We start from the raw sequence: 27,355 nt of genomic DNA, 5'->3' as shown, positions 1-27,355 counted from the left end.
TAATTGCAGAAAAAGGGAAAATTCAGTTTGCACTTAAACTTAGACTTTACAGCTGTTCTTCACCTTAGTAGTAAGGGAACTTTGTTCTTATATGCGAAGATTTAAATATATCAAATTCCCAATTACAGCTGTAAAGCAATTAGTCCTTTCCTTATGTAGAGGCAACCTACAGACTGACTGCACATTTTGTGACTGTCACAAGACCCTTTTATTTCAGTTTGTTTAGCTTCCTGGTCTTACTAGTCATTGTACTTTTTCACGAACTTTCCTGGTGGGTAGTTTTTTGAGAAGAGAAGGAAAAGCTCGTGCTTCCTGTACTGACAAAATATCTAGCATATTTCTTTCATTTGAAAATAGAACTTTTTTGTTAATCACTGTGCTCTAATCCTTAAAATTTTGCTCTCTTACTTGCTCATAAAAGAAGATTTTTCATGTGTAATGTCACATCACCTATAAAATGTACAGAAAAGTATCACAGGGCTTTTAGGTCCGGTTTAGGGAATAAGTAGTGTTTCCATGACTGTTTGGCCGTGAATGGTAATTACATATAAGCTGGTGGTTCATCGTCCAGTATACTACTTAGTATTAGGAAATACTTAAAGCCTCTCGTGTTAGGGCTAGACATATTTCATCTCATGCAGCACAACTTTGTTTTCCCCACAAAGCTTTCCAGACTTTTATGCTTGTACTAGCAGATACCATACTTAACTCTTCGGAGCACACGCTGATAGGATTAAGCAAGTATTTTCCTGACCTAACCTTAAATGTTTGCCTTAATTAAATTTCGGTATATTTTGAATGTTTAGGCCATAGCTTTGATTTACCTAATGGCTTCCTTTTCGTGGTCTATGACTAAGAAGAACTTTAAGAATGGCTCAAGCCAAACTGATTAATTTAGCTCAAGCTATTAGGAGTGCGAGTAATCCAAAATTAAATTTTGTGAATAATTGAGAACCTTTCTGTAGGGGAGAAACTTCTTTTTATTGCTTTTTCTCATTGAGGGAAAGTTCCCTTCTTCCCTTCTTCCCTATGTGTAAGAACACATAGGTTCTTACAGATGTCTGGGAAGGCTGAACTGGCTGTCATCACACTGTTGTTCACACAGAAAGAAGACTTACCTGGTGTTCCTGCCCTTTGCATCTCCTCTCCCCTTTTTCTTCTTTCTCTCTCTCTTTCCTCTTTTTATACCTAGTATAGTGATATTAGAGGGTGGTAAATCATGATTATGGGACTAAAGAGAACTAAAATTCTTGTAGGATACACATTCATAGTAGTAATAGACAAGAGAGTGATATAAGGCATGTTACAGACATCCATAGGAAGACAAGACTGGTTTGTTCTAATGCCCATGTAATAATTGCCAAGCTGCTTCTGTGCTAAATGGAGAGAAGTTTGATTGCTCTGAAGGGTTCCCCTCATGCTGTGACACTGCCATGTACTACACTGGTGATTTGGCACCTCACGTGTGGAGTGCATCTACACACATTGTGGTGTGTAATGTAGAGATTAAATTTACTTAGAGTGGACTAGCATGTTGGTACAGCACAGCATTGCACCATGGAAGAATTACTGCTGCCAGTCTGAGAAAGACCTTGTTCTTCTGCTTGAATTTTTAGGCTCTCTTTCAGTTCTCTCCGGTTCTCTGCTTCTCTACAGCACATGGATTTACAAGATAGCATCTTTGCTGTCCTGTGGGCAGGGCTCCTCTGTCAAAGTTATCTCTGCTCTTCGCTTTCCCATAGCTGCTAGCTTGTTGTTTGCTTGTTTGGGTTTTTTTTTTTTTTTAATTTTATTTCCTGCTGTCTTCTACTTAACTAGGAAAGAGAAGGTTCACAGCTTTGACATCTGCTGGATTTCTTTCTCTGAGCTAGGTTTAATTTCTTCGTTTCAGCTCTTTCATGATCTTGGTGCCTTTAGGCTGTATAACAAAATGAAGATAACAGACCTCTGAAGACTTAGTAGATATTTCCTGACAGTATGGGATTCCCACTTACCTTTGCTATGAACCTGGGAAAGCTGGTGTTTGTTTTGGTTTGTTTTTTTTAGGAACAGAATACTTCTTAATTCATTAGTTCTGGGGCTGCCTGTATATTCGAAGGAAGAAAACCTGACCTTGAACAACTCCTCATATGGAGTGGAGTCTGACTACACAGAGGACATCTATGTGGTGCATTTCAACAACGACTAGATACTTGTTCTGTCCTTTGTGTACTCACTGCTCAGATCCTTTAAAAGAGTTTAAAATAAAGAAGAAAAAATTGACAATTAAAAAATATACTGACTTCACAGTCCTCTCTTCTGGGTGGACTGGGCATGTTGTATTCAATTTAGTTTTATTTTGGAAGGAATTGATAAACCCGCTTAGCTAACAGTGTGTAATCAGCCTTGCTTACAGTTATAATCAACAAGTACAATTATAGGACTGTTGAATTGTGTATCTGTTTCTCTTAAGGATATTTCCATTTGTTTTGCATAAATTTATCTTGAATTGATATAATTGAAAGAAGGTTTTTTTGCCACATACCTAAGAGAACAGAATGCATATTACATGTTTGTATTGCATTGTAGTTGTTTTTTATAGTTAACTCTTCATTACTTTGTTGATAGTAATTGTGGGTAAGCCCTAATATTTTATTTTTATAAAGTTGCATTAGATGTTACTGATGACAGTAATAGCTGGTATCTATGAGACATTTTATACAAATATATGCTATCTATATGAAAAAAAAATTCATGTTAAATTGTACTTTCAGAATTGACATTTTGCAGTCAACTTGTTCTGCAGTTCTGGTTTGGTAACGTTGATTTCAGAGATGATAAAGCATACCCCCTTTCATGAAAAACTGCTTTTTTCCTTATTTGTGATATTGTTTTTTTTTTTATTTCTGTCTGCATGGGGTGTACTATGAAGAGTAAAAGGCCCTTTTAGAAGTGTTCATAATTTTACCATTGTTTCTTGTTCCATGTAGTTATGGATGTGTACTTAAGTCCTGTAAATTTTTTTTCTTTAGTTTCTTTTTGTTATCCTTTGAAGCGCCTCAGTTCATTGATGTTGTGGATTTTCTTTTCGGTGGGTAAATTGTTTCTTGAAGAAAATAGTGGTTGTTTTTTCAGCTTTAAAAGTAACCTTACAATTTCCTTTTGTTTTGCATTATTGCTAGAAATAATAAGTACTTCTAATTTTAATTTCTGTAACCTGTAATATCTCTCCTCCTTTTCTTTTGTGAACTTAACAGTTCTTTTCAGGTTTTTCTCATCTTAAGTACTTAGCCTTACATCTATGTCAGGATACTCTTAGCAGAGATTTAGAATGGGATGCTCTGCATTATTTTGAATGAGGTGCCGTTTCTTCATATCTTCAGTCTACTTGTGCAAAAAGCTGTGCTAATAACTAATTACTGGCTTGGAAGACCTGTGAGGAATATTAATTTTCCAACTCATTGAGAGGAAGGTGAGACTGTTCAATGAAAATTCAGGTTTTCTTCTAGGGACTACATTGTTCAAATCTTAATTCAGTCTAATCTTACATCAGAACCATGATGGCCAGAGACCTGTGGCAACTAGACTACACTAGTTTCACAGATTTTACGTGTTATCAGTTTCCTTCTGTAGTTTAGAAGTGTGAGAGAAGTAAGACTGAAGCAGGTTATTGAGAGTCAGGATGGTGCTTCTTCCTCATGCAGTTCTCTACGTTAATTGTGTGCCAGGGCAGTGTTTTGCATCCTAATGGTATATAAACTTTTTAAAACAACCCTGTGAAAACTCTATAGTGTTTCCATCTCTTAGCTTGCAAAAACTTTGGAGGGTATTTATACAAAGAAGAGCAGTTTTTTCAGAGAAAATGGGAGGACAGAGAGAAAGTCCTGCCATTTGGACTGCATTGTTGTGGCGAGAGTGCCTATCGTATTGTACCTTGAAACGTAGCTGAAGTTTACAAGAAGACCTTCCTGACTGTAAATTTTATGAGAAATACTGTGTAAGAGAATGTACTAAAATGCACGAGGGTAAAATTAAACATGTAGAATTCTACTCTGAGTCAGGGTCTATACAAATTATAAATGAATGTAAATAGACAAGACATCAGGCCTTTATACTTTAATCTGTTGTATAAGGGCTGTATTTGTGGGCAGAATTTAATTCACTGTTTATGCTTATACATTTCAAGCCATATTTAGTGATCTTTTAAACAATTTTCTGAATTTCAGTGAATAACTCTTTAGACTTACTTTATTTAAAATATGTAATCTTTGTAATTCCGATTTCATACTTGTCTGAGCTTCACAAGTCATTATTTCTGCTGCTAGTTAATTTCAGAGAAATTAATAGCTAATGATTAGCTAATGGCTAATAGAAATCAATAGCTAATCTGTGTAAACCAGTAGATGTCTATAAACACTTTTCTGTATTTGTTAAAAACCTGAAGATGTATTTTAACATTTGCTTTTCAGAACTGTACAGTTTTTTCATATTGGATATTATTATTAGGAAGATTAAAAGTGTGCAATAGTCTGTTTATTTGGAAAAAATTTTGCAGATAGTGCTTTACAGCAGGAAGTTGAGAGATTAATGCTTTTTTCTTTACTTTAAAATTTCATTAAGTATGCTTTACCTACTGTCTGTGCTGTCATCTGGAAGTGTAATGGAATTTCTGTAAGAAATGTTGAATACCTGCACATCTTCTAAAGCAATATTGTGCAGCTGGGGCTAGCTGTGTGCTGTAAGAGGTGGTAGGGGATGTGTTTTCCTGTAATTCTGGTATATGCTTTGAAGTTAAGTAGTTTATGTTGTTGAACGTTCCATCCTCCAACAAATGCTGTCAGACCCTGGTACTCTTACTGAGCATATTAGAAGGTGGTATGGGGTTTTTTAATGTGGAAATTCCGTTTTTTGTTCCTTTCTATTGCAAGGAAGTATCTTGCCAGTGTTATAAAGGTGAAAAAGGCTTTTTGGAAAGGCATTTTGAATTGTTTAATGAGGGATTTAAATAAAACCTTCTGATCTTCTGATACCAAACTTACTTTCGTTATCTAAAACCTGGAAATCTGATAGCTTTTTTTCTGTAATTACATTGTATAAAATCAAATGAGCAGACAGTGGTTTTTCTGTGTAGTAGTAAAAGGTGTGTGTTTTGGGGAATGAATTACTAGCCAACACTATGCTGTGCATTCTTTGGAACATGGAAGAAAACAAATATGTGCCTGAGGGGTGGTGATCTAAGTAGATTCGTTTTAAAAAATGATAATAATAAAAAAAACCTGACAAAGCCCCTACAAAGTGATTTTAGCTCACAGAGTTGTGTTTACTGCTTTTATTTTATGAATAAGTACTGTTATTTAGATTAAATTATTATTTCTTGCTTTTGTTTCAAATAGGAAAAGATAGCAGAGGAATGATTATTTTTTGTCTTACAAAGTAGATTAAAAAATAAACAGCATTGTTATATTGTATGTAACTGAAGCATTTCCACTGAAGTGCTTTCCAAACATCTATTGTGTAACTTAATTATGTGATGTCATAGATACAAGTTTTGAATAAAAGATGGCTACAGGAGGAAAACAGAACATAAGTTCCAATTTGAGTGTAAGTATCAGTGTTTCATAATAAACAGCAAATAATTCAAAAACACTTGTCTGTAGTTCTCAGTCATCATTTTAACTAACATTGTCGGTGATTGGTCAATTCACTTAAATACGACTGCTAAATGACCTGGAGGACCTTTAAAGCAACTGTCTAATAGTAGTGTTTTTGACATTTTTCAACTTAAAAGAAGTTGCTGTCAACTGAACATTAACGCTCTGGAGCAAAATAATCAGGACTTACTCAGCTTTCTGAAACTTAAGGTTTTCATTGTAAAGAATGTTATAAATTACTTTTTTTTTCTTCAACACTGAATGTAAAAGCTCAACTGAGTCTATGACATGTCAATACAAACATAAAAGCTAGATCAATCAGCCTGCCAAATACATGGATACATACTAGTGTAGGACTCTGTCTTTTGGCTTGAGGTCAAATTTAGAAAGGAGGAAACTAATATAAATTGATGCAGCTCTTCCACAATACTTGAAGTGAATGGAGTATATCCGAGTTTTGCTTTTGGCTTTTTTTTGTCGGTTTGGGGGTTGTTTTGTTCGTTTGGTTGCTTCTTTTTTTAAGAAAGCGGGGGAAAAAGCCCATAGATGAAAGATCACTTCTTTGTGATGTAGCAAAGACATGAAGAGATGGACATATTCCAAATGGTATTCCATTGGTGTAAATACAGACACCTCTGTAAGGAAAGCTAACTAGCATATCTGTCACTTCTGCAGATAAGTGCATTTAAGTTCAATTTTCCAGAAAATAATCACTTGTTTTAACAGCATCTGCAAACTGACTTTTTCTGGCCTTTTTACCTTCCCACTTCTGTTTCAGTTCTCCAAAGGTGCGTGCTTTGAAGGAAATTAGTGCTGGAAAGCATGTAAAGTAATCCTGCTAGTTCTCAAATTCTGTTGTATGTTTAAGTCTTAGAAACAGGAGTTTCAAATTAATTGCCAGATTCAGTGATAGCATAGCTTGACAGCAGGAATGTTGCAAAACTTTTGCTTTTCTAGAAAATAAAAGTTTGAGAGTGAATGGAAACTAAAAAAAAAAAAGGTGGAAATTGTAATTCTGTGTAATGAAGCTTCATGGTTGACTTGTTTCCCTTTATAATCATATTTTGATTTACTGCTGTTTCTTTTTGTCTGACAGTTCCCTTTTTATTACTGCCAGCTTTCTGGAAAATGAAATAAATATTTCAGCGATATATTTTGAATAGTAGTGATATGTACCATTTAAGGTATTCACTTTGATCTGTATTGAGCGAGTGTGCCATCTGGTGTCTGGTGTAGCTGTCCTTTATTTAAAATAATTTTATGCCTGTGTGGTGCCATCAGTAGATTTTTTTATTATTATTGTTTTTAACCTGCCTTTTAACAAAGGAAAGGAAGTCAAAGGTTTTTTTCTGCAACTGGCTTGATTATAACTTTTTCATTGGGAAAGGATGTTTATAACATTGAACTCTTAATAAGGGTTGGGTGACATCATGGCTTAAAAATTGCTGTCTTAGCAAAAAGGTCATGGTTTGTGTTTAACAGGAGAGAGATCACATTATCTGTGCAGTTTCAACCTGTGATTGTTTTCTCAGGTGTTTGAAAATCTGTAGTTTGCTTTATACATGCTGTTGATGGTTAGCACAGTGATTTCATTAGGTTACTTTTTTGGTAGTAGTGGAAATTTTCCCAGTTCTGTTTTCAGAGAGTGTTCTGTTCTGCTGATGTTTCTTATTAGGGTCGTCATCTGTTCTGTAGTCATGACTCCTTGCCACAAGCTCTTTGTTTGGAATGATTCCATAGCATTCTGATACTGATTTCTTCTATTTTTTTTGTCTTTAGATTCTTGTTAACAAGTGTATTTTAAAGGCTGTATGACAGAGAGGGTTGGGGTTAGGAAGTTTTTGATATGTGCAATATGTATCAATGAACTATAATTTGGTACATGGTAGAACTGTGGAAGGATATCTTTAATATTAGTGTGTCAACTATAAGGTGACATAAGATAAAAATAAAAATGACTGAAGCATTCAGTTAGGAAACAAAGTTAAAACACAGTTGCAATCTTATGCTGGCCCTCTTTGCTGTGTATTTCATGTAGCTGTGTGTCTTTCTAGGGCAGCTACCATAGCTGCAGGTCAGTCAGGGAAACAAAAATATGTGCTATTTCAGAGAAGAAACGTGAGATTTGCAGATCTACAAAAATCAAAGCATCTGAAGTTCTTCACATTTGGCCCTCTAATAATTACAACAAAAACCAACAGCTACAGGCTTCTTATGCAATAATGAAATTATAGTACGAATAGTTTTGTCAGTTGTATCTTTAGTAATGTAATGAATTTTTAATGTGAAATCTGTGACTGGTTTCAAATTATTTATATGAAATACTGAGATTGAATACTCAATTTATTGAATACTCGAATGAAGAAGAAATGAAATAAGTGACAGTATGAATTTTTATCCTTCAGGAGCACTTCAGTACATGCTCGGTATTTAACAGGAGCATATACTTGTGACTCGTGGGAACTGCCTCCCCACTTTTTGTCAGTTGACGAGTTCTGGATCACGTTGGTTTTCCTTTTCTTCCAGCTGACAAAGCAAAACTGCTCCAAGAGAACGTTCTGCCTTCTGTTACTGTCTTTGGATGAACAGGTTTAAAGCATTTGTCTTCCAGAGTCACAACAACGTGGTTTGGCGACAGCCATGGTGGTTTTGGGTCCTGCGGGCACCCATTGAGTCGTGTTCAGTTTTCTGTGTTCACTCTTGGAAACTCACATAGCAACTTGTTGCACCTGTGAGTGATGGTGAACAGGCTGTTTCTTTGCAGCTTTGCTTTGCCCCTTTGTTTCCCTCCTTGTTTTGCAAACGGTCTGTTTCCTGTCAGAGAGTGTAGGATTCATCCCAGGCTTTATTTGTCCCTTACAGATGTCTTTCATTTGTCTTGTGGAATTTATTTTTCTGATAATATTCAAAATCTTGCAGTCAATGCATTATCTAATCTTTTTTATTGTACATGTGTTTCATACTGTTGTCCAGTTGTTACTGAGTTGCTTATAAATAACTTGAGTGTGAAATTTAAGCATTCACTTCTAGCTTCTCCACATCCAAAATGGAGACTCCCACTTCAGTCTTTCTTCTCCCACTTTTGGGTTGACCACTGGTGATCACATTTTCCCTCAGCATTTTTCATTCCATTTTGGACAGGTTTTTTTAACTGATTTTTTTTTAAGTGTCTGGAGTACACTACTTCCTTCCAGGTGTTGGAATCACATTATCCCCACACCTCTACTGATTTCTTGTCCAGTTATCTTCTAAAAATGTCACCTCAGATCACTCATGCATTTATCTGCTTCATCACTGATTATTCCTTTTTTATGTCAGAAGTCTGTGTTTCAGAAATTGTCATCTATGTCCTGATTCTTCTAATTCCCTAAGAAGATACGCAAGTTTCTACACCGTGACAGTAGGATGCTGCACAGCACAGATGGGTACTTTTGTGATACAAAACACGTCTGAAAGAAACTCAGTTTTTAAATTTATCTTTCCCATGGCTATGGAAGTGTATGCTCTAGTTCTCCTAATTTCTTCTTTTTTTTGAGACATTCACTAACATTCTTTTTTAACTGTGTTTTATTGCTTACATTATATATAATAAAATACTATATATTTTACAGAATATTTTAATAACTATCAGATCATTAGAAATTAGATTAGACAAGAGGCAAACAGAAGTTGGATTTTTTTTGCTTCTCTTCAGGTTTGATAGCTGTTGGCATGTCGTGGGCATCACTGTTTCTCTATAGGTAGTCTTGTAATGTTTTGTGTGAATTTTTAAAATGTTGAGACAAGAGGCAGTGGGGGAGGGGGTCCAAATTTTGAGTAGAAGGTCAGAAGTTAATGAAATAACTTCATGGTATATGCTTTAATACTGTGGGATGATTCTGTAACTTGCACAGGTGATAAGCTTTGAAGTAAAAGACCAGAAGAGACGTTGTTAATCTTTAGGTTTCATTTACCCAAGCATTACTCTTTTCTGAGGAAGAGCATTAAGATTGCCGTGAAGGCTAAACCTTAGTAAGATGTACTCAGAAAAGATGGCTTGCTTTCACCATGATGTTTTCATTGAATCAAAGGGCTCAGTCTCTTTACCTGAGGAACATCATCATATGGGATTTTAAAGAGTTGAATTAGAAGTCGGTTCACTGACCTATAGAGTTGTTTTTTTCTCCTCAAAATGTTATGGTAAAAATGAATCCTAGGAAGGATTTAATCTATTTTAAAATTTTATTATTTTTAATTTTTTCATTGGGTTTTTTTGTTTGTTTTGTTTAAAAATACTTCCATTTTATGCTTGCATCTTAATTTTAATTCATTGATCTTTCTTGGTCTGCTCAGATTATTTTGGGATGTATTGCTAATGAAATAAGATACTTTATTTTTCTTTTTCATTTCTGTTCAGTGTAAGATGTGTTCTTTGTGGCACAGCAGCTAGATCTTTTGTTTCTTTATTTCAAAAAAGAATAGCTTTTGACTTGATTTTTTAACAAAAAGAAGTTAATGCAGTTACCTTACCATTCTAGTAGCATGCCCTCTAGTAACCTGTTGATCTGTTACGGCAAAATTTGATAGAGGTATGTATGCCTAAGGTAATTAAGCTCTTGGGTATTTGTAGAGCAGCTGGATGGGAAGGATGAGTGCGGAGTGAGGAAGAGATTTTAGTTGTGAGCTCAGTTATCCTTTGCAGTTGGTCTCTTGCAGTCCAGTGTAGAAGACGTGTAGTTTGGAACCTGTCCCAGTGTGTCCTCACTTTAACTGGGGAGTGTGAGGAGAACTTTGGCATATGGTGGGAGACATGGTTTGAATAGAGTAGAGGATAGGTTAAGAAGTCACTAGAGAAGGAGAAGAATAGGACTATTATGGTATAGTATTAGGAAGTCAAATGTGACTAGTTCAGCTGTTTCTAGCATCTGTTAATTTATTTATTTTTATTGTTTAAGGGCCCTATTTCTGAAACAAAATGAAATGAAAAACAATATCTGCCTTGTGTGTTGTGATTACAACCTTGGCATCAATTTGATTTTCTGGGGTTGTTAAGGCTATATAGGATCAGTACTTAATTAGCCCTTAGCTATAGGCATATAATTTATTTGCCAACATAAATCTTAAGCTGCCTGTGTAGTAACCAGAGTGTAGATGCTTGCACGGTGATTCCATTGACGCTGTGGGGTCTAAAGCTCAGTGGCTGGAATCCTCCTGTTAATAGCAGGGAAGTGTCTGAGCACATGGCACACTTACCCCTTACTTGAGTACGCACTGAATGAATTCCAGAGTTGTGTAAGTGTAGAACTTCGGATGAGACACAATCAAAGACGTCCCAGTCAGCTGTCATTAAATGTGAACATTCAAAATCGTTTGTTAGAGAAACCTTCTACATATAGAAAAATATAGTTACATATTTTGAACCACATTCCATTGTTCAGTACTTTCGTTGACTCCTGTCCAAAAGTGTCATCTTGTGGCAGTTGCCATATACGGGTTGCATCTGTCTATTCCAGATCTAGCCATGTTTTGTTCTGGACTGACCTGTCCATTCCAAATGATAGGTATTTTAGAGCATAGCTACCTTTTGTAGTGAAACAAAAAACCTGCTGGGATAGCGCTGATGTTAATGGGGATTTTGGTTGGATACTGGTGACATGACTTAGTGCTTTCCTGACTTATTGTCTGAGCACTTTGGAAATGCAGGGGCAGATTTCACAAAACTGGCTTGCTCCGTTTTATGATACAGAAAAGTCCTAAATTGAAGGTCTCTCTACAGTATTGAGTTGCCAAGTGTTTTGGTTAAAAGATCACTGCCTTTATATGCATTTTATACTGGATTAACATCTGGTTCCAGGAAAGTTCTGAATATGAACAAGTTTATTTCAGGTGTAGTATTTAACATTGGACATATATAATAATTTTGTTCCTTTAAGCTTTTCTTTTATAAGAAATCTTAAATTTTAGATTGTTTATGGCAAGTACATGCAACTCTAATGATTACAATCTCTGATGTTCTGATTCTGAGCCCGCTAATGAGAGAAATTATTCAAAGCATTTTGAAATGCAAATACAGTACTTTGAGGCAAACAGCAATGAAAAATACTGAACCAAGTAATCCAGGTATCTGATTCTTTTCTGTGAACGTGTAAGGTAACCAGCGAGAACATATGTAAAATTACTAATGCCTAATTACTGAAAGCCTGTTGTTGAGAACCACAGACTATTCTGCTTTCAATTGTGAATTTGATGTTATTTTCCATTGTGAATGCTGGCAGTAGTATAATGATTCTGAGCAGAAGTTAGCACTGCAAATATGTTTAAGTGTGGAAATCAGTTTGGAAAAACACTAATGTAAAATTCTGTTCTTAAACAGAATTTTTTTTCTTATATAAAATAATATAAAATATCCTATAAATGTGTATGTTTTCTCGTGATTGTCAAACAGATTCAAGTAGGCTTGAAGGTTTAGAAGTCTAATGGAAGCATAATGCAAGTATAATTTAATGTGACGTGTCCTATGCATCACACATTATGTGGCAGACAAATGAAAACCAACATTTTCTTGACAAAGGTGACCAAATTATTTGTACATCTTGTCTCTCCATTTTGCTGAAGTTTAAATATGTTTTATCACTTCTTAGAATATAGTGAATAACTTGTAGTCTTTTCCACTTAGGATAAAAAATAATTTCATTGTTACGTATATTTCCAAGTTATGTATCAGTTTTCAAGATGGCATTGCTCTGACTGTACAAAGCATACGTTATTGTCTCTTGCTGCTTAAACATGGAGAATGAGGACCATAACACTACATACATTGACATGCACCTTTACACCTACTTCTTTTTAATCTTTGCACAGCTACATTCAACAGGGCCTATGGCTTAAAATTGTCAGAGTTTGTAAGTTTTCTTAGGACTAATGCCAGAGGTTGAAAGTACTAAAATAGGCAGTTAATGTGCTGATGTCTGATCAAACTTTTTTTTTGTCTGATTTTAATTTACAGTGACCTTGGGTTGTGTAACATGTAGGTGATGTAACCCATGTTACGTTATTATCTCTAATACTACATTGATAAATTCAGTTACCTGTCGTAAATCAGTTCTACCAGATGTGGACACTTAGGTATCTACTGTGTGGCTTGTGGAAGGCAGAACACCTCAATTATGACTGCATTGTTACAAGTATTGTAAATATTGATGTGTATTAAATAGATAAGGTTTTACAATTTTTTGTAAATCTTTTTTAGGGAAATGTGAAAGAGAATCTCAGTGGTAATTAAAGTATTCTAAAGAGGTACAAAATAGACTAGCATTTTCTGTTCTACTGCATTCCTTTCTACTACAGAGTTAATTCTGGCCTAAAACCAAAAAAAACTTCCCTAACACTATGTTAACATGCGCAGATCAAAGTCTGCATAGGTAGAAAGGTATAGATGTGTTGAAGTGGCAGATTTATTTACAGTGTAACTATAATTAAATGTGTAAGGCAGTTTAAAATACTGAATTTGAAACTAGTGTAAATCCCCTTCAAAGAGGGCTCCAAACAGGAGAAACATATTAGTAGCTTCTTCGGAATTGAATTTATGGCTGCTTATGATTGTCAGCTGGCTTAAAATCTTTTTGATCAGCTGGTTTTTACTTTTTCTGAGATGCACGCTAGCTGCTTCAAAAAAAGTTTTAAGAAATCATGAATTAGGCAGTGTTTTTTTTATTGTATAACAAACTACTTCCTAAGGTGATCATTTCCTCGCAGAAAAACAAGCATTTTAAAGTTTATTTATGTATTTATTTATGTATTTTATTAGTGTCAAAGTATCAGACATTATGGGGTAGTGGAATAGTCTCTGATGTTTTTCATTTCCTTCCATATCCCTTCTAATTTTCTTTCCTTGTTAAACAAGGAGGAGAGAGTGTGATATTGTCAGCTTGAGGCAGTTATTTAAAACATGCAGGTTATAATGCTGCTATTTCAGAGATGAAAATGTAGTGACTGAGACTGGACTTGTGTGAGATGCATGTAGTTACTTAGAGCTGCTTGTAAACCTTTGATGTTTGCTGTTACAGTCGGTGGAAACATCTTTTCCCTTGACACTTGATGTTTAGATTTTTTGGCCAACTTTAATACTGAAATAATTTCCACTTTTTGTATTATCCATTCCATGTGTTGTGTACCAGTCATATGCTGGTATATGTTGTAGCTTTATGAGCATCTGCCATGCACCCATTGTATTAAGGTTCACTGCGAAAGCTTTAATTCTTGCTTGTTCCTCAAAAGTTGTAAGAATTATTTTCTGTTTCTGTTTTGATGAAGAGTTTCAATTTTGATTTTTTTGAATCTGGTCGCTTGGCTTACAAGTAGAACACTTCTAAATGCTCAAAGAATTTACTGTAAAATACTGTTTTTCAATTTTCAAATTATACATTTTAGTATTGGAAGTTTGTGCAAAGTCTGTAAGACATTCGTAATTCTGGCAGCAGTCTTTTTTAGAATAAGACTCCACATGCTCAGGTGAACAAACATTTATATTTACTTTCTGGCTACTTCTGTGAATTTATATACAGAATCTGAAGCTGTTGTTCTAACATCTGTTATTGTAGTTGTCTTGCAATGGTTCTGTACTTAATGCTTTAAATTATTTTTTTGTGGTATGTTGATGTTGTTGTTACGAATAATAGATAAATAGCGAAAAAGTTCTGTTACCTAATATTGTATTTTAAATATATTTTCTTCTAGAGAACTAGAGGACGAAAACGAAGCTTTGTGCCTGAAGAAGAAAAACCTGAGGTTGGAATATAGTGTTTTGTTTGTTTGTTTTTTTAACAGTTTCACAAAAAAATTAAACTTTGGGCTGAAGTGTTACTTTCAGTGCTGTAATTGAAAATATTTGCTTTCCTTCCCTCCTTTCCCCCCCCCATTCCTTTCTTTTGCCTTCTGCTGTGGCAGGAACGGATTCCCAGAGAAAGAAGACAGCGACAGTCTGTTCTACAAAAGAAGCCCAAGTCAGAGGATTTAAGGACTGAATGTGCTACCTGTAAAGGGACTGGAGACAACGAAAATCTAGTCAGGTAAGTTTGATGCTCTGACCTTACGAGGAATTAAAGTTCCATCTTCATGGCTTTGTCATCATGAATATAATGAAGCAAATGTGCTTTTTGAAAAAAATAAACAAAAACTTATTTAGGGGAAACATTACATCAGAAATATTGGCTTGATTCACTTATTGACCTGCCAAACACATTTACATGGTGGATTAAGATGTAAATAACCAAGATAATCTCTTTTTATAACACAAGAGAATTAATTTTCTCTTGCCAGGGTGAATTGTCAGTGTTTTAGACCAGGTCAGAAAGCTAAACAAACCAGCAGTTTAATGACGCTAAAGCTACAGGAGCATCCTAAAAGTAATTAAATTAGCATCATTAATAGTTTTATGAGCTGAAATGTGGGTTATGAGGAATTTATATTTTTAAAAATGTATTAATGCTACTTCCATTAATGCAGATCATGAAAGGGTTTGATAGTCGTGTTTCTTATCTGAAACAGAAGTGAAAAAAAAAAGGCTGTTGAATGGTGTTTTAGTAGGTGCAGAAATCTAATTAAAGTTTAGAATAGCTGGCAATGAATAGTTACTGTTGACCACAACTTCTGCTGATTTAGACTTTAAGGCCGGCATTGTGGCCTCTTGCGAAGCTGTAGAAACTGCTCACCGTTCTTGAAAGAAGAATAATGGACCGTAGCAACAAGAAAGCGGATTTTAATTGAGTCTACTGAGCTTTCATTAAAATGATCGTGTAATAAGTTCAGATAAAAAAATAGTATTGCTAAATGTCTTGTATACTTCAACTAGGTTTTTCGGGACCAGATCTCTTTAGCTCAGATATAATTGTTTTTAACAGGAAGGATTATTTCAAAATACATTTTTTCAATTATTTCAAGGAATCAGAGTTATAAGAAAAGTCAGAATCAGTGATATATGCAAGCAACACATAGCTTTAGAATCAGGATGTGTCCCAGGTACAGATGTCTTGTCCTCAGAAGAGCTGATTTTAGTATCAATTACACCATATGATTTGCTGTAGAAGTTGATACAATCTCAAGGGTTTTGTGCCAACTCGTATTTTTATTTTCAGATTGGAGGTGGAGTACCTGTTGTAGCTCATCAGTAACTGCATGACTGTTTCATACATAGAGGAGCTGCTACTGCTAGGTGCTCCTAGATCCTGCTCAGTACCAGACTGTGAGACAGAGGCGGGGTGTTGCAGTGGTTGCTGATGCAGTCACACTGATGAGAACTGATGGCAGCAGTTTCTAACTGCCTGTGACAAGATAAAGGGCTTTCTTCAGCCCTGTTGTCTGCAAGAAATAAAAGATGCAGGAAGACCGTTTTGTTGTGGGAAGGAATCCTGGGAACAACATGTACTGTGCTTTACTGTGAAAAAGGCAGTGAATTAGTTTTCTTCTTCATGCTTTCTGTAGAAGTGTTAAAGATCACATTTGAGTACATAAAGGATAAGATGATGAAATGCTCTGAAGAACAGTGTATTTAAGTTGCAATTAAAAATATGGTAGAAAACTAGTGGTATATCTTGTTTACTACATGAAAATATTTTAGTAGTGACGTAGATGGGCCAAAAATAAGCATACTACATGCCAAAACCCAACAAATTCTTTATAAACCAGCCTCATAATTAGCATTGGAAACAGAATAATAATCCTGCATGGGAGGAGAAAAAGAGTTTCTTATGTTCTAATCCTTTGTTCATAATTTTCTGAAAAATATTTTCTTAAATTTTCTGCCTTATTTTCTGTATTAGTTTTTAAGGTTATGTATTTAAAACTTTATTTTCTTCAGATAGTTCCTATAAATAGCTGTAATTTTGTGAAATTTAGGTGACTTCTAAAGTGCTTTGGAGGCTCATTTTTGATAATTATTAAATGATGGTGAAGTATTTAGTTAATAGGAATTTTTTAGTTTTTAAAGCTGTATTTCTTTTGATGAGGGTAAATTCATGGCCTGTAATAAGATGCTAGCTATTAGATAGGCTTTCTGCTCTGCAGCCAAAGCTGTGTAGGGCTGTGATCCACAGTGTTGCTATGTCAGAGACAATTCTCAGAATCCGTTTTTCTCTTACCTTGTCACAAAGTAAGAGAAGTGAACTTCTGCCTGCACTGCGTGTTTCTCCTGTCTGTACCGTCGTGCAGGACTCCTTTGTGGTAGCAGAAACAGAGTGTTATTTTAAATATGAGTTGGCAGGGCTCCTTGTAGGCAAAAGATGTTTAGGAGGGGCAACAGAAGTATGTTTTCAATATCCATTTTGTTTGGCACTATCTGTTATTAAAGCCAGGCTTTCACAGAAACTAGTAATATTTGTCATCATCTTTCCTCTTCACTCAACAAATGTTTTGTAATTACTGGGTTTTATTTTCACCCTTTCCTACTCATCTGCAACTAAGAAAAGGGAGGTTTGTGGGGAGGTCGTAGAGAGACTTTCTGAGCATGAAAGTTATCACTAAGTTAAATGGAAATACGCAACTGCTGAAACTGCAGATTTAAGGAATAGTCTTGATGGGCCTTCTAGCTTTTCCTGTTGGGTGTGACCTCAAACAGGGCTGGTTACAATCAGCTTGTACAAATTGTAGTTTTTTCTAAAATTTACGTGGCACTCACTTCAGGGTTGCTATAACTGAGTAGGGATTAGAGGAAGATAGGCAATTATGTCTTATTTTAAAAGAATGCAGCAGAGTATTTAGTATTGAATCTGGAATAAAAAAAATTGTTTAACTAGTTATTAGTGTTTGACTAATGGAGATTCATTTTTTTTTGATCTCCATCTTAGGTGCTTGTGTGCAGCATTGGATGTCTGAAGGATTATTTGATATATGTGTAGTGTCTGTACTTAACCTGTTGTTCATACGTTTTAAAAATCTTTAAGTAATTGCCTGCGAAGAGATATAAAATTCTTCCTAAAAAAAGCACATTTCATTCTGATAAATTATAATGGTTCATTAATTAGCTGAAGTTTCCCTTAATGACTATATTTCTGTACCAAAAAAAGAGATTAATGTTAGAATATCTTTAATTATGAGCTTTTGTCTGAAGTAAATTGACACATTCCCTACTTTTGTATGTGCTAATAGATGCCGTATGTATATATTACAGACATGCCAAGACAGTGCTTTTCTAATCATTGATGTCAGATTATATAGATAAACTGTTTGATATAGTGACATGCCCTAGAACTGAAAGTTTAGGATTTGTGGGTTTGTCCACAAGAAAGGATCAATCCTGTGATCCTTTTGTGCTACACTTTTTTTTTTAATTTAGAATTTACAGTGAATTATTTTATAAATACTTTTATATGTATCTGTGTAAGTTTTACTGAGCTAAATGCTGCCATTTTTACCTTCTGCAAGGTGAGTGGCACAGTTGTGATTTACAAGATTAGATGAACAGTGAAAATTTGATTGAAAACATTTACTCAAATGAAGCAAAGTCTGATCTGTAACATTGTAAATGACAGTAAGGAAGTTATATCTGTAATTAGAGAGAAGTGTGGGTTTTGAATATCATTTAGCTCAAATGAATGGTAATTGAGTTTTGAGAGGAATAGGAAAAAATGGAGGGTTCTTAGTATTTTATATTTGATGCAGATAGGTTTGATATAAGGCACGGAGACATACCACTTTTTCAAAGAGGTAAGACTTCAGTGAAAGGAGTTATATTGTGCACTTGAAACTGAAGTATTTTTAAACCAGAGGGTACCTATGGCAATATATTGCTCAATCTTAAGAAGTAATCAAATACTGAAAATATTTGTTTGAAACTGAAGGCATGTTGAAACATGGGAGTTTCTAAAGTTTGATGTGACAGATAAATTTTCTTTCTAAGAAATTCAGAAAATAATTTTAAAGTATACATTTGTTTTCAGAGGTTCAGACCACTACTGTTTGGTTTAGAAAACATTTATGTAACTATGCTTTCTTTTGTTTTGTTTTGTGAATCTTTTAAAGTTGTATATAGTTTAGACATTTAATAGCTTTCCTGAGTGGTTTATTACAGTATTGCATGAATCACTTAGAATGATAGATCTTTCAGAGGAATAACTTGATTCATAAATATCTCCTTATTTTTTTGTGAGGCCATATCTCACTAATCCAAATCTTTAGAAATAGCTCCCTAAAAGCTCTCTTTAGAACTTAACTGTATTTAGTAGAGATGTTGGTAAGGAAGTATATTTCAGGTGGGTCAATACGTAATAAGTAAAGCTTTCCCTCCATCTTGCAGCATACTCCAGAGTGAGTGATTGTACCACTGTACACACAATGTGCTTCTAGAACAGTATTACTGTCTATTCCATTTTGGTAAAAGAAAAAATTAACATGAATTGTGTATTTTATTTTAATATTTTGAACATTTTTTTTAAAGAAGAATCCACGGGCTAATCTAATTTAAAATCTTCCAGTGGAAGACTTCTAAATGTCTTCGCTTCTAAGGAAGTGGCATCTGCTCAAAAAATAATCCAGTTCTCAACTACTGCTATTTAAAAAAAAATGTATTATAGCTTCAGTTGTTCGCTTTAAGTTGTGTTTGTAATATTTAGGAATATAGTGTGTTAGACAAAATTGATATCTCAATATTAGATATGAGAAAAGTATAGTAAAATTAGAATATCATTTATGTGTGGCGCAAAATCATATTTGACCAGGTTAAAGAAATCTCTGAAAAAGCATAAGATTTCTTCATCCCACAATTTAGAGCAAGCATATAGTAATACATTCTTTTATAGTTTTGTGTATTGAATTTTTATGGTTTATTGTCAGTTAAGTTAGAATTTTCCATTTTGTTTGATTTGTAGCAACTAAGGCAAAATTATTACTTCAGCGTTACAGAGAGTGTAAATAGACTAAGGTCAAATATTTGAAAGAATATAGAATAGATTTTTTTGAAAACATGGATTTGAATGCTTGTTATAAAGTATTCAAAAAGTGTAAAGCTGCAAAGCAAATTATTAAGCACATATGTAGTATTTATTTTTAATGCAGATGCTTACTAGGAAATAAGCAATTGTGAAAGTATTTATTTTTTCCAATATACTAAGTCTCACGTTTCAAGCAAGTGTAGTGTTCTGCACGTGCAGTCGCTGTATCAAGGCAGGTCTGAAAGGGGAAGGTGAGGAGCAGGAAGGGAGAAAGAGGCAAACATATGCAGTGTCATATTTACTAAAGAAAAAAACTGGAGTAGAGTTGCCTATAAGGTTTGTCATAACTTTAAGTCATCAAATCGTAGTATAACTGATCTTTAAAATGAATGCAACATCTGTAATTCTGGTTCTACAAATATAAATATCAAATTTAGGATAATAGTTTATACTGTATAAAGGATTGAGTCCTTAGCTGCACAAAGTGATCTACTTTAATTCTGGTTTTGACAGAAAGTATGTTCTAGACAGGGTCTTCCGAATTCTCTGATAATTTTTTCTCTGAAATTGTAAATTGCTGTATTTCTGTAATTGCATTTGTCTTGTATAGGTTCTGCTTTGTGTTTTGGTTCCTTACATTGCCATGCAGAGGGGCATGCTAACCTTCAAGTTAAGGATTTCTTCCTTATCTGTTAGCTGCTAGTTTTGAAGCTCTGCATGAGCTGAAGTTTGTTCCAGAAAAAGCATATGAATTATTAATGACTTCAGTACACTGCAACAAAATGAGCAATCCATCATAGTAACTGAAAGCCTGTGATTTACAGTAGTTTTAGAAGTTTAAGGCTGCTAATGTAGAGATTAATCACAAGGAAAATGTTAGTTAATTCAGCCACAATTTTCAACAATCTTATGTTTTGCAGAGGATTACGAATGCAATATTTTATTGAAATGAACTACTTGAGTGAAAGGAAAGTTAACATTCAGTTGTGTAGTTTATTTCTGCTATATAAATTGCAGGGATTAATTCTGCGTATTACGTTTTCTAATTGCCAGAGTTACCTGTTAGATCATTTTTTCTGTCATTGACTCTATTTTATTGCCTTCTAAGAAGTGTTTCTTTTTATGCTAGATAGCAGGATAATAAGTACAATGGCAGATGCACGTTTTTGTTCACAGGGGACTTTATTCAAACTGAATTACCTGTGCTGCATTGTACTGTACTGTAAAACACCACAGATTTTTCATTTTCAGTAAATCCATGTGCTAGGGCAGATATTGAAAAAAAGCTGTAGGCATTGTGAAACTCTCTTGCAAAGCGTCTAGAAGTTGGGCGTAGGTCTGGTAGCAAGACTCATACTGCTCTAGCAGCAGAGTGCTAGGCATGGTGGCGTGTTGGCTGCTCAGCCACCTCAAGCTGCACGAGCCTGGAGCATTTGAAGCCGTACTGCAAAAAGTCCGCGGCAGACTCTTGGTTTTCTGTGAACTGGGAACCAGTCAATTTACCTGGTACCTAAAGGATTTCTGTAGTACATCTGTCTGTTAGTTTCCTGAAGTGAAATGGCAGAATCTGAACTGAAGCTCAGATTATTTTATTTTCTCTTCATTGTGTTGCTGGTTAATCTGAGCAAAATTTAAGCCGCTTAAAGAATAGAAGCTCAGGTCTTTGGATACTGATTTTGTGTTCCATCTCTGGTTTGCCTCTCGGCATTGTATGATCTTGAAGGAAATATTTTAGAGGTAGTCTATGCGGGATTGACCCAAACCTGAAATTTTGGAGACACTGCTATCAGTATAAGACTCGTTTGAGAATTATGCATTATCAGAATTGGGAAAGTCAGGTTGAGAAAGGATGCCCCCCCCCCCCAAAGAGGGTAGAATTTCTGTGAATTTCCTTTTTTTTTTTCTTTTCTTTATTTAATGGTATGTCTGTTAAAACATTGTGAAGAAGTGAATTTTTTAAATATCTAGAATAGAGAAAAAAATGCATGTTTGGCTTTCTTCAGTATTATGAAGTTCTAAAACTTTACTTGAGTATTATTGTGATATTTGGCAAGGTTTATTAGTGTTCCTCTTACCAGCTGATTGGGAGGACATGTATGCATCCCCCAAATGCTTTTCTTGACGTTATTTCCTGGACTACTGAGTGATCTGTTAGTCAGATCTCCTGGAAGTCCAATGATAGATCTTTTTGTGGTTGTAGACCAGTGATGCCCAAGCTCTCATATACTGGGCTTTAATCTGTAGAACCTTTGTGAACAGGAGAAATTTGTGATAAACTCTTCAGGTACAAGTTTGGTTCAGGTGTTTAATTGTCAAAAGTTCTTGATATTTAAAGTCTGCTGATCCAAAAAACTTGTGTACCAGTATCGTAAACTTTTGAAGTATGTAACAGGATAACCACTTGTAAATGTTTCAAGCAATTCTGTCTGCAGGCTTACTTTGTTTTCTGTTAAGAAGTAGTACATTACCTTTTTTGATCAGTGAAGTTTTAAAAATATAGTTACTATTTCCTCTTCTTCAGTTATGGCTGCTTGATCAAGTCTGTGCTGCAGTCATGGATTTGTACATTACAGCTTGAAACTATATTTGGCCATTGTAATCTGTTCCCAAAACAGCTATGCATTTCGGGATTTATGTATTATTTTTCTGGTTGCCTTAGGAAATACATGCATCAGAGACGTTCATGCCTTTTTGTCTTCTATAATTCCTAGGATTTGGAAGATTTTGTAGAATAAAAGAATACATTGCTGAGGATGTCCTAATTATCTTTTCTGTAAGTAATGAGTTCTTTAGACAAAGTGGTGATTGAGGGAGGTGCCTCTTCAGAAGATAAAAATTACTTTACTGAAACAAGGGACAGAGAATATAAAATCACATTATCTGTGACGACAGAGCAGGCCGATGACATCAAATTATTTCCCAGTCTGGTTACCCGTAATAGGTTATGGCTGCAAAAATATCTGTCTTGATGGGTCAGTAGCTTCCTATTTTTGTGGACATTCTTAGGAATTTTTTTCTTACAGCATCAAAATTGCATCAAATAATTCAATTCAGTTTGCGTTTGAATGTGTCAGATACTCCATGATTCTGGCTGAACTGCTTCAGTCACTTCCAGTGCAGCAAGGTTATCACATCAGAGCATTGCATAGTATAGGAAAAAAAGAGTAGCATTCTTTATCAATTCAGTTGTTTTGCATCGTTAAACTACCCTTGCTATGGAAGCCATGAAATTGAAATTTATACATATGAAACTTATAACCTGAGAATGTTTGTGTTCAGGTATTTAAATAATGGGGTAGAAGACCACAACAGAATTACAGAATCACACAGAATCGCAGAATGTTCGGGGTTGGAAGGGACCTCTGTGGGTCATCTAGTCCAACCCCCCTGCCGAAGCAGGGTCACCTACAGCAGGCTGCACAGGACCTTGTCCAGACGGGTCTTGAATATCTCCAGAGAAGGAGATAAGTTTCATTACGTTATAACAACCTCATTCTTCTTCAGATTTTTTCCTAAACATTCGCCCCTCAATGGATTTTTTAATACTTGCCGTTTGCCTAAAAGTGTTTTTTTGTTTTGGTTTTGTTTTTTTTTTTTTTTTTAAATCTTGTCTTTTGAACAGGTGTTCTTTGGATATTGTTGTCTTATGGAGATGAGAAACACGCAATTTAAGAATTTTACCATGCTGTCTTGAATGAGGTTACAGCTAAATTTTTAAGCCTATCTCTCATTTCATCTTGTGGAAGGCGTAGTAACTTCACTTAGTTTAGAGAAGAAAAGCTGTGGAAAGGATGTGGAAGAAAAAAAATGCTTATGTTTTCTTCAGGAATATGTAAAAGCTTTTAGCAGAGACTAATATGGATCCGTTCCCTTTTTTGTATCACTGGTTGTAGCAATACAAAGGTCAAGCGTAAATTAATGTGGAGTTCTTTGATTAACTGTCTGAACAGATTCCCCCCCCCAACCTGTCAGTTAAACTAAGTATAGTAATGCTATTGTATTGCATGTGTACTTAGTGTTGAGGAACAGGAACAATAAATCCCTCTAATTCTGACTTTGAGATCTGATGTGATGTCATATTAGGGAGATACACAGTAAAGTGTAAGCTGACATTGGAATACAGTGTAGTAACTGACTTTTACCATTGCACATAAACAGAGTAATTATTCTAAATCATAGCATCACTTTCAGCTGGATAACCACTAAAATCACTGCACTGTGGTTTCCTGAAAATGCCACAATCCTTCAACTGCCAAATTAAGCCCAGGGAGATCAACCATCAGTAGTGCCTGCAGAGTTATGTAGAGGGATGAGCCCTGAACCAAGTGAAAAGATGTTCTGGAAGAACAGTAACCTTTCCCATGATGTGCACATTTTCCATTACATTTCTGACACAAAATGCTGTGAAATGATTTAATGGTGACATTTTGTTTTGCTGACTTTCCTTTTTCTTATTAAAAAGAAACAAAAGTTAGGTTAGAAGAGTAGAGGAAGAGTGGCCAAGCATTTGAATTCTATTACAGAAATCTGTTCTGTTTTAAAGACAAAAACAAAGCCATTCTCGGTGTACATTGTTTCTGACATTGGATCTTACTGGTTTTGGGGGAAGGGAAACGTACGTATCTTCAGCATCAGTATTGAGCACCTTGTTTGGTAAGGTTAATTTATGTTGTTGCTTTGCAGTAATTGCATACCAAGTGTGATAATTCAGTAAAGCATCCTTTCTAATTAGCAATCACAGAGACCTTACACATCAGCTATACAGCACATGCAGTACACTTATTTTTACTTGTCATTTTTGATGTATATTACTGAAAACGATTCTAGACGGGAGCAGAGCATGAGCAGACATAGTACACTGAAAGGTCAGAACTTGTCACTTGGAAAAGGATAAATTTTTATGGAGTGAGAAAACAGAAAGCTTCTACCCATTGGTGTCATACAGGAGCGTGTCTGCATCTAAAGTAATACATGTAAGAATGCTTGGACAGAACAATTGCTTGTCTAAAGTGTGGTTCATGCATCCTTTGGCAGCTTTCGATTTGCTGTTTCAGAACTGATGAAAAGCCTTGCTTGTTTCTAACACAGTATACAATTTTATCTTTGAAAAACAGAGCTTTTGCTTTTGTTTTCTTAAGGGTGTGTGAAGTTTTCTTGGCACTAAATTTATTTTATCCTTCTCCCATCCAGTTTGATTGTGTTACATGATGGTTGCTGTCATTGTAAGTCATTCTGTTTCCCTGAGGGGGCATCTAAATATGGATAAAACATTTTAGTTTGGAGTCACTGAAAATAAACATAGGGTTTTAGTTGCACAGTAATTTACTTGAGAGAAAATATGTCTATGTTGGAACATGTTTGCTGTTACATTACTTACTGGTTGGCCAAGAAGGCATGCTGGCTTTGACAAACGAAAAGTAAGTTCTGGGCAGAGAACCTGGGTTTGTTCAACTGAATTCTAAAACCCAAATCACGTATATTATATAAGTATTTGGAGCTAGAAGTAAACACAGACAACTAACTCCCTACTTCTCTGGAAACCTAATGCGTACATTGGGTGTTAAGAGTAGGATGTGTCTTACGAAAACTGTGTGGCAACTGATAGCACCTTCAGGACTTTATGAAAGCTTCAGCATCCCACATATGCTAAAACAGTTTTGATGAGTTGTTTGTGTTTTGGAGAGGAAGATGAAATGGTAGTGATAGCCAGAGGTGAATACGGTACTGATATTGCAAAATTGAAATGTTACTCAGTTTTAGCTTGGTTAGATAGAAATAAATACAAGTACAAGTCAGTGATATCAGTGGACTGATAGCTAACTTAGTAAATTCTAAAAAATAATGTTCTAATAAAGGCTAAAATAATTGTAAAAACTGTAATGGCAGTAACCTAAACAATACCATTTGTTGACATTTATTTGACCATAATATGTAAACAATAATTTCAGAGCAGTTTCTTACAAAAGGCTATTAAAAATGAAATAGATATGATGAAATGGTTTTGGCAGCCTTTAGCTGTTTGCTAACAATTTAATACAGCAATAAAAGTTAGCAATAGCAGCACCAAAATTGCATAGCAGAAACTTGATTATAATTTGGTAAGAAAATACTGTATGAATAAAAGTGCACACTTCAGTGTAAACTGCAGCCAAGGCTTATCCTTGGGTTTAAAAATCTCGTAAATTTAAAGATCTTTCTAAAGTGTTCTTGTTACTAAAAGTCAGAGACAAATTATGCCTGGTGCTGATGTTGCTACCTAGGGAAACAGAGGAGAGGAGTTAAATCTTCTGTTTTGTAAGTATGCCAGTATTAAGCCTTCCTAGGCCTCAAAACAAAAGTGTCTTTGGACCTTGTGATATGGACTACTTATTTAAATATTCCCATGTCTGCTCAGCGATCCAGGAGAATAAAACATAAAAGAGAATGGATGAGACTGCTGCCTGCCTTGTTGCATCTAATGGAGGGCATGCTGAGTAGCACAACCAAGCGGGAACCCAGATTGTGGTTTATGCCTGGCGAAAGGCAATTAAAACAAACAAAAAAAATTAATCTTTAAAACCTATGAAATTGTGAAGCCCACTGAAATTGTGAATTTGACTGTTGTTTGCTTTGTAGAGCCATTTTTGAGGTAATGAAGTCTATATGCATTTCTGAATTGACCACCCTTTAACTTGTGTATAGAAACTCAGAGTGTATGAGGACATGTAGTCTGAGGAGGAGGAAGAATTTTCTGGAAGAGAAACATCTTTTATTATAAACATTTATTGAACTAGACATTGAGGATGTGCAATAGATTACATAGTTGGTTTAAGGGGCAAGAATCTGCAAGTGCAGAGCAATTTTTATTTGAGAAGATAAACTGTTTTTGAGAATTTAGGATTTTTAAATTATATTTGTATTTAAATTACATTTTTAAAAGTATTGTGAGAAAAAGGTGAAAATGTGGAAATGCTGTTCAAGAGGGAGCTTCTAGAAAGCTGAGGAAAGAAAATGAGGTAAAAGAAGGGCTAAGTAGGCAGAGAGGAATGTAAATGAGTAATGAATAGAGGAGAAAGCATATATCTAGTTCTTTAAATCTCTAAGTAGTGGACAAAGATCTGAAATTTCACATGGAGGCAAGAAGGAATCCAGTCTAGAAACTGCTGTGGATGTAACTTCTTGACAGTGTATATCTCATATTACCATTTGATGTTTCTGAAATTGAGAAGAGGAAAGATGATGGTGTTTGAGCGTGGTACAAAATGTGACCAGAATATCAGCATTGAAAAAGACTAGTTGATTTTTGAAGATGTTCAGAAAGAATAACATGGGATTCAGTAACAGCATGAGAAATTGTGGCAGGGATAATCTTATTTATAAAGCTGTTTGCTTCAATATTGAAGACCATTTTGTAATAAATGAGAAGAAAAGAGAGCAACTTTTAGGTTTTTCTGGCTTGATGAGGACTATTTGTAACTGCCAAACGTATAAGTCTATGGAGGGATGTTAAGAAAAGCACTTGAGGAAAAAAATACTAAAAATGTCCTTTTTTGAAAGCAAATGTCTGCTAAGATTTTAGGTTTGCATGAGTAAAATCAATATTGATGGTTTTAGTAGTCCGGTTGTGTGATGTGCATCAGTCTAGTAATATTGAGGTTTTTCTACATTCTGGAGAGATTATGCAAGTACTGGTATATAAAAAGTGGGGAAGCAGCAGTTTAATTTTTAAAATACAGAGCAGATGGAAAGAAAAAAACCTAGTGTTACTTTGTAACCAGTCTTAGTAGAAATTGTTTAAATTTGCATAAAAACAGCCTTTTGTCTGCTGGTACCTACTGACAGTTC

The 27,355-nt window shown here is 35.0% G+C and overlaps 1 protein-coding gene across 4 annotated transcripts in view; it reads left to right on the top strand.

The window, feature by feature from the left end:
- PHF14 (PHD finger protein 14) overlaps window positions 1–27,355 on the top strand; it is a 166,584-nt gene that overhangs the window by 55,675 nt on the left and 83,554 nt on the right. For all 4 annotated transcript variants that reach the window (XM_075419260.1, XM_075419261.1, XM_075419259.1 and 1 more), the window contains exons 15-16: window positions 14,346–14,396; window positions 14,556–14,677. In XM_075419260.1, the coding sequence (XP_075275375.1) occupies window positions 14,346–14,396; window positions 14,556–14,677 (173 nt within the window). The remainder of the gene's footprint in view (window positions 1–14,345; window positions 14,397–14,555; window positions 14,678–27,355) is intronic.

This window comes from Opisthocomus hoazin, chromosome 4, assembly GCF_030867145.1.
Source record: "Opisthocomus hoazin isolate bOpiHoa1 chromosome 4, bOpiHoa1.hap1, whole genome shotgun sequence".
NCBI classification, from domain to species: domain Eukaryota; kingdom Metazoa; phylum Chordata; class Aves; order Opisthocomiformes; family Opisthocomidae; genus Opisthocomus; species Opisthocomus hoazin.
This window is presented reverse-complemented; position numbering and strand designations above follow the sequence as displayed.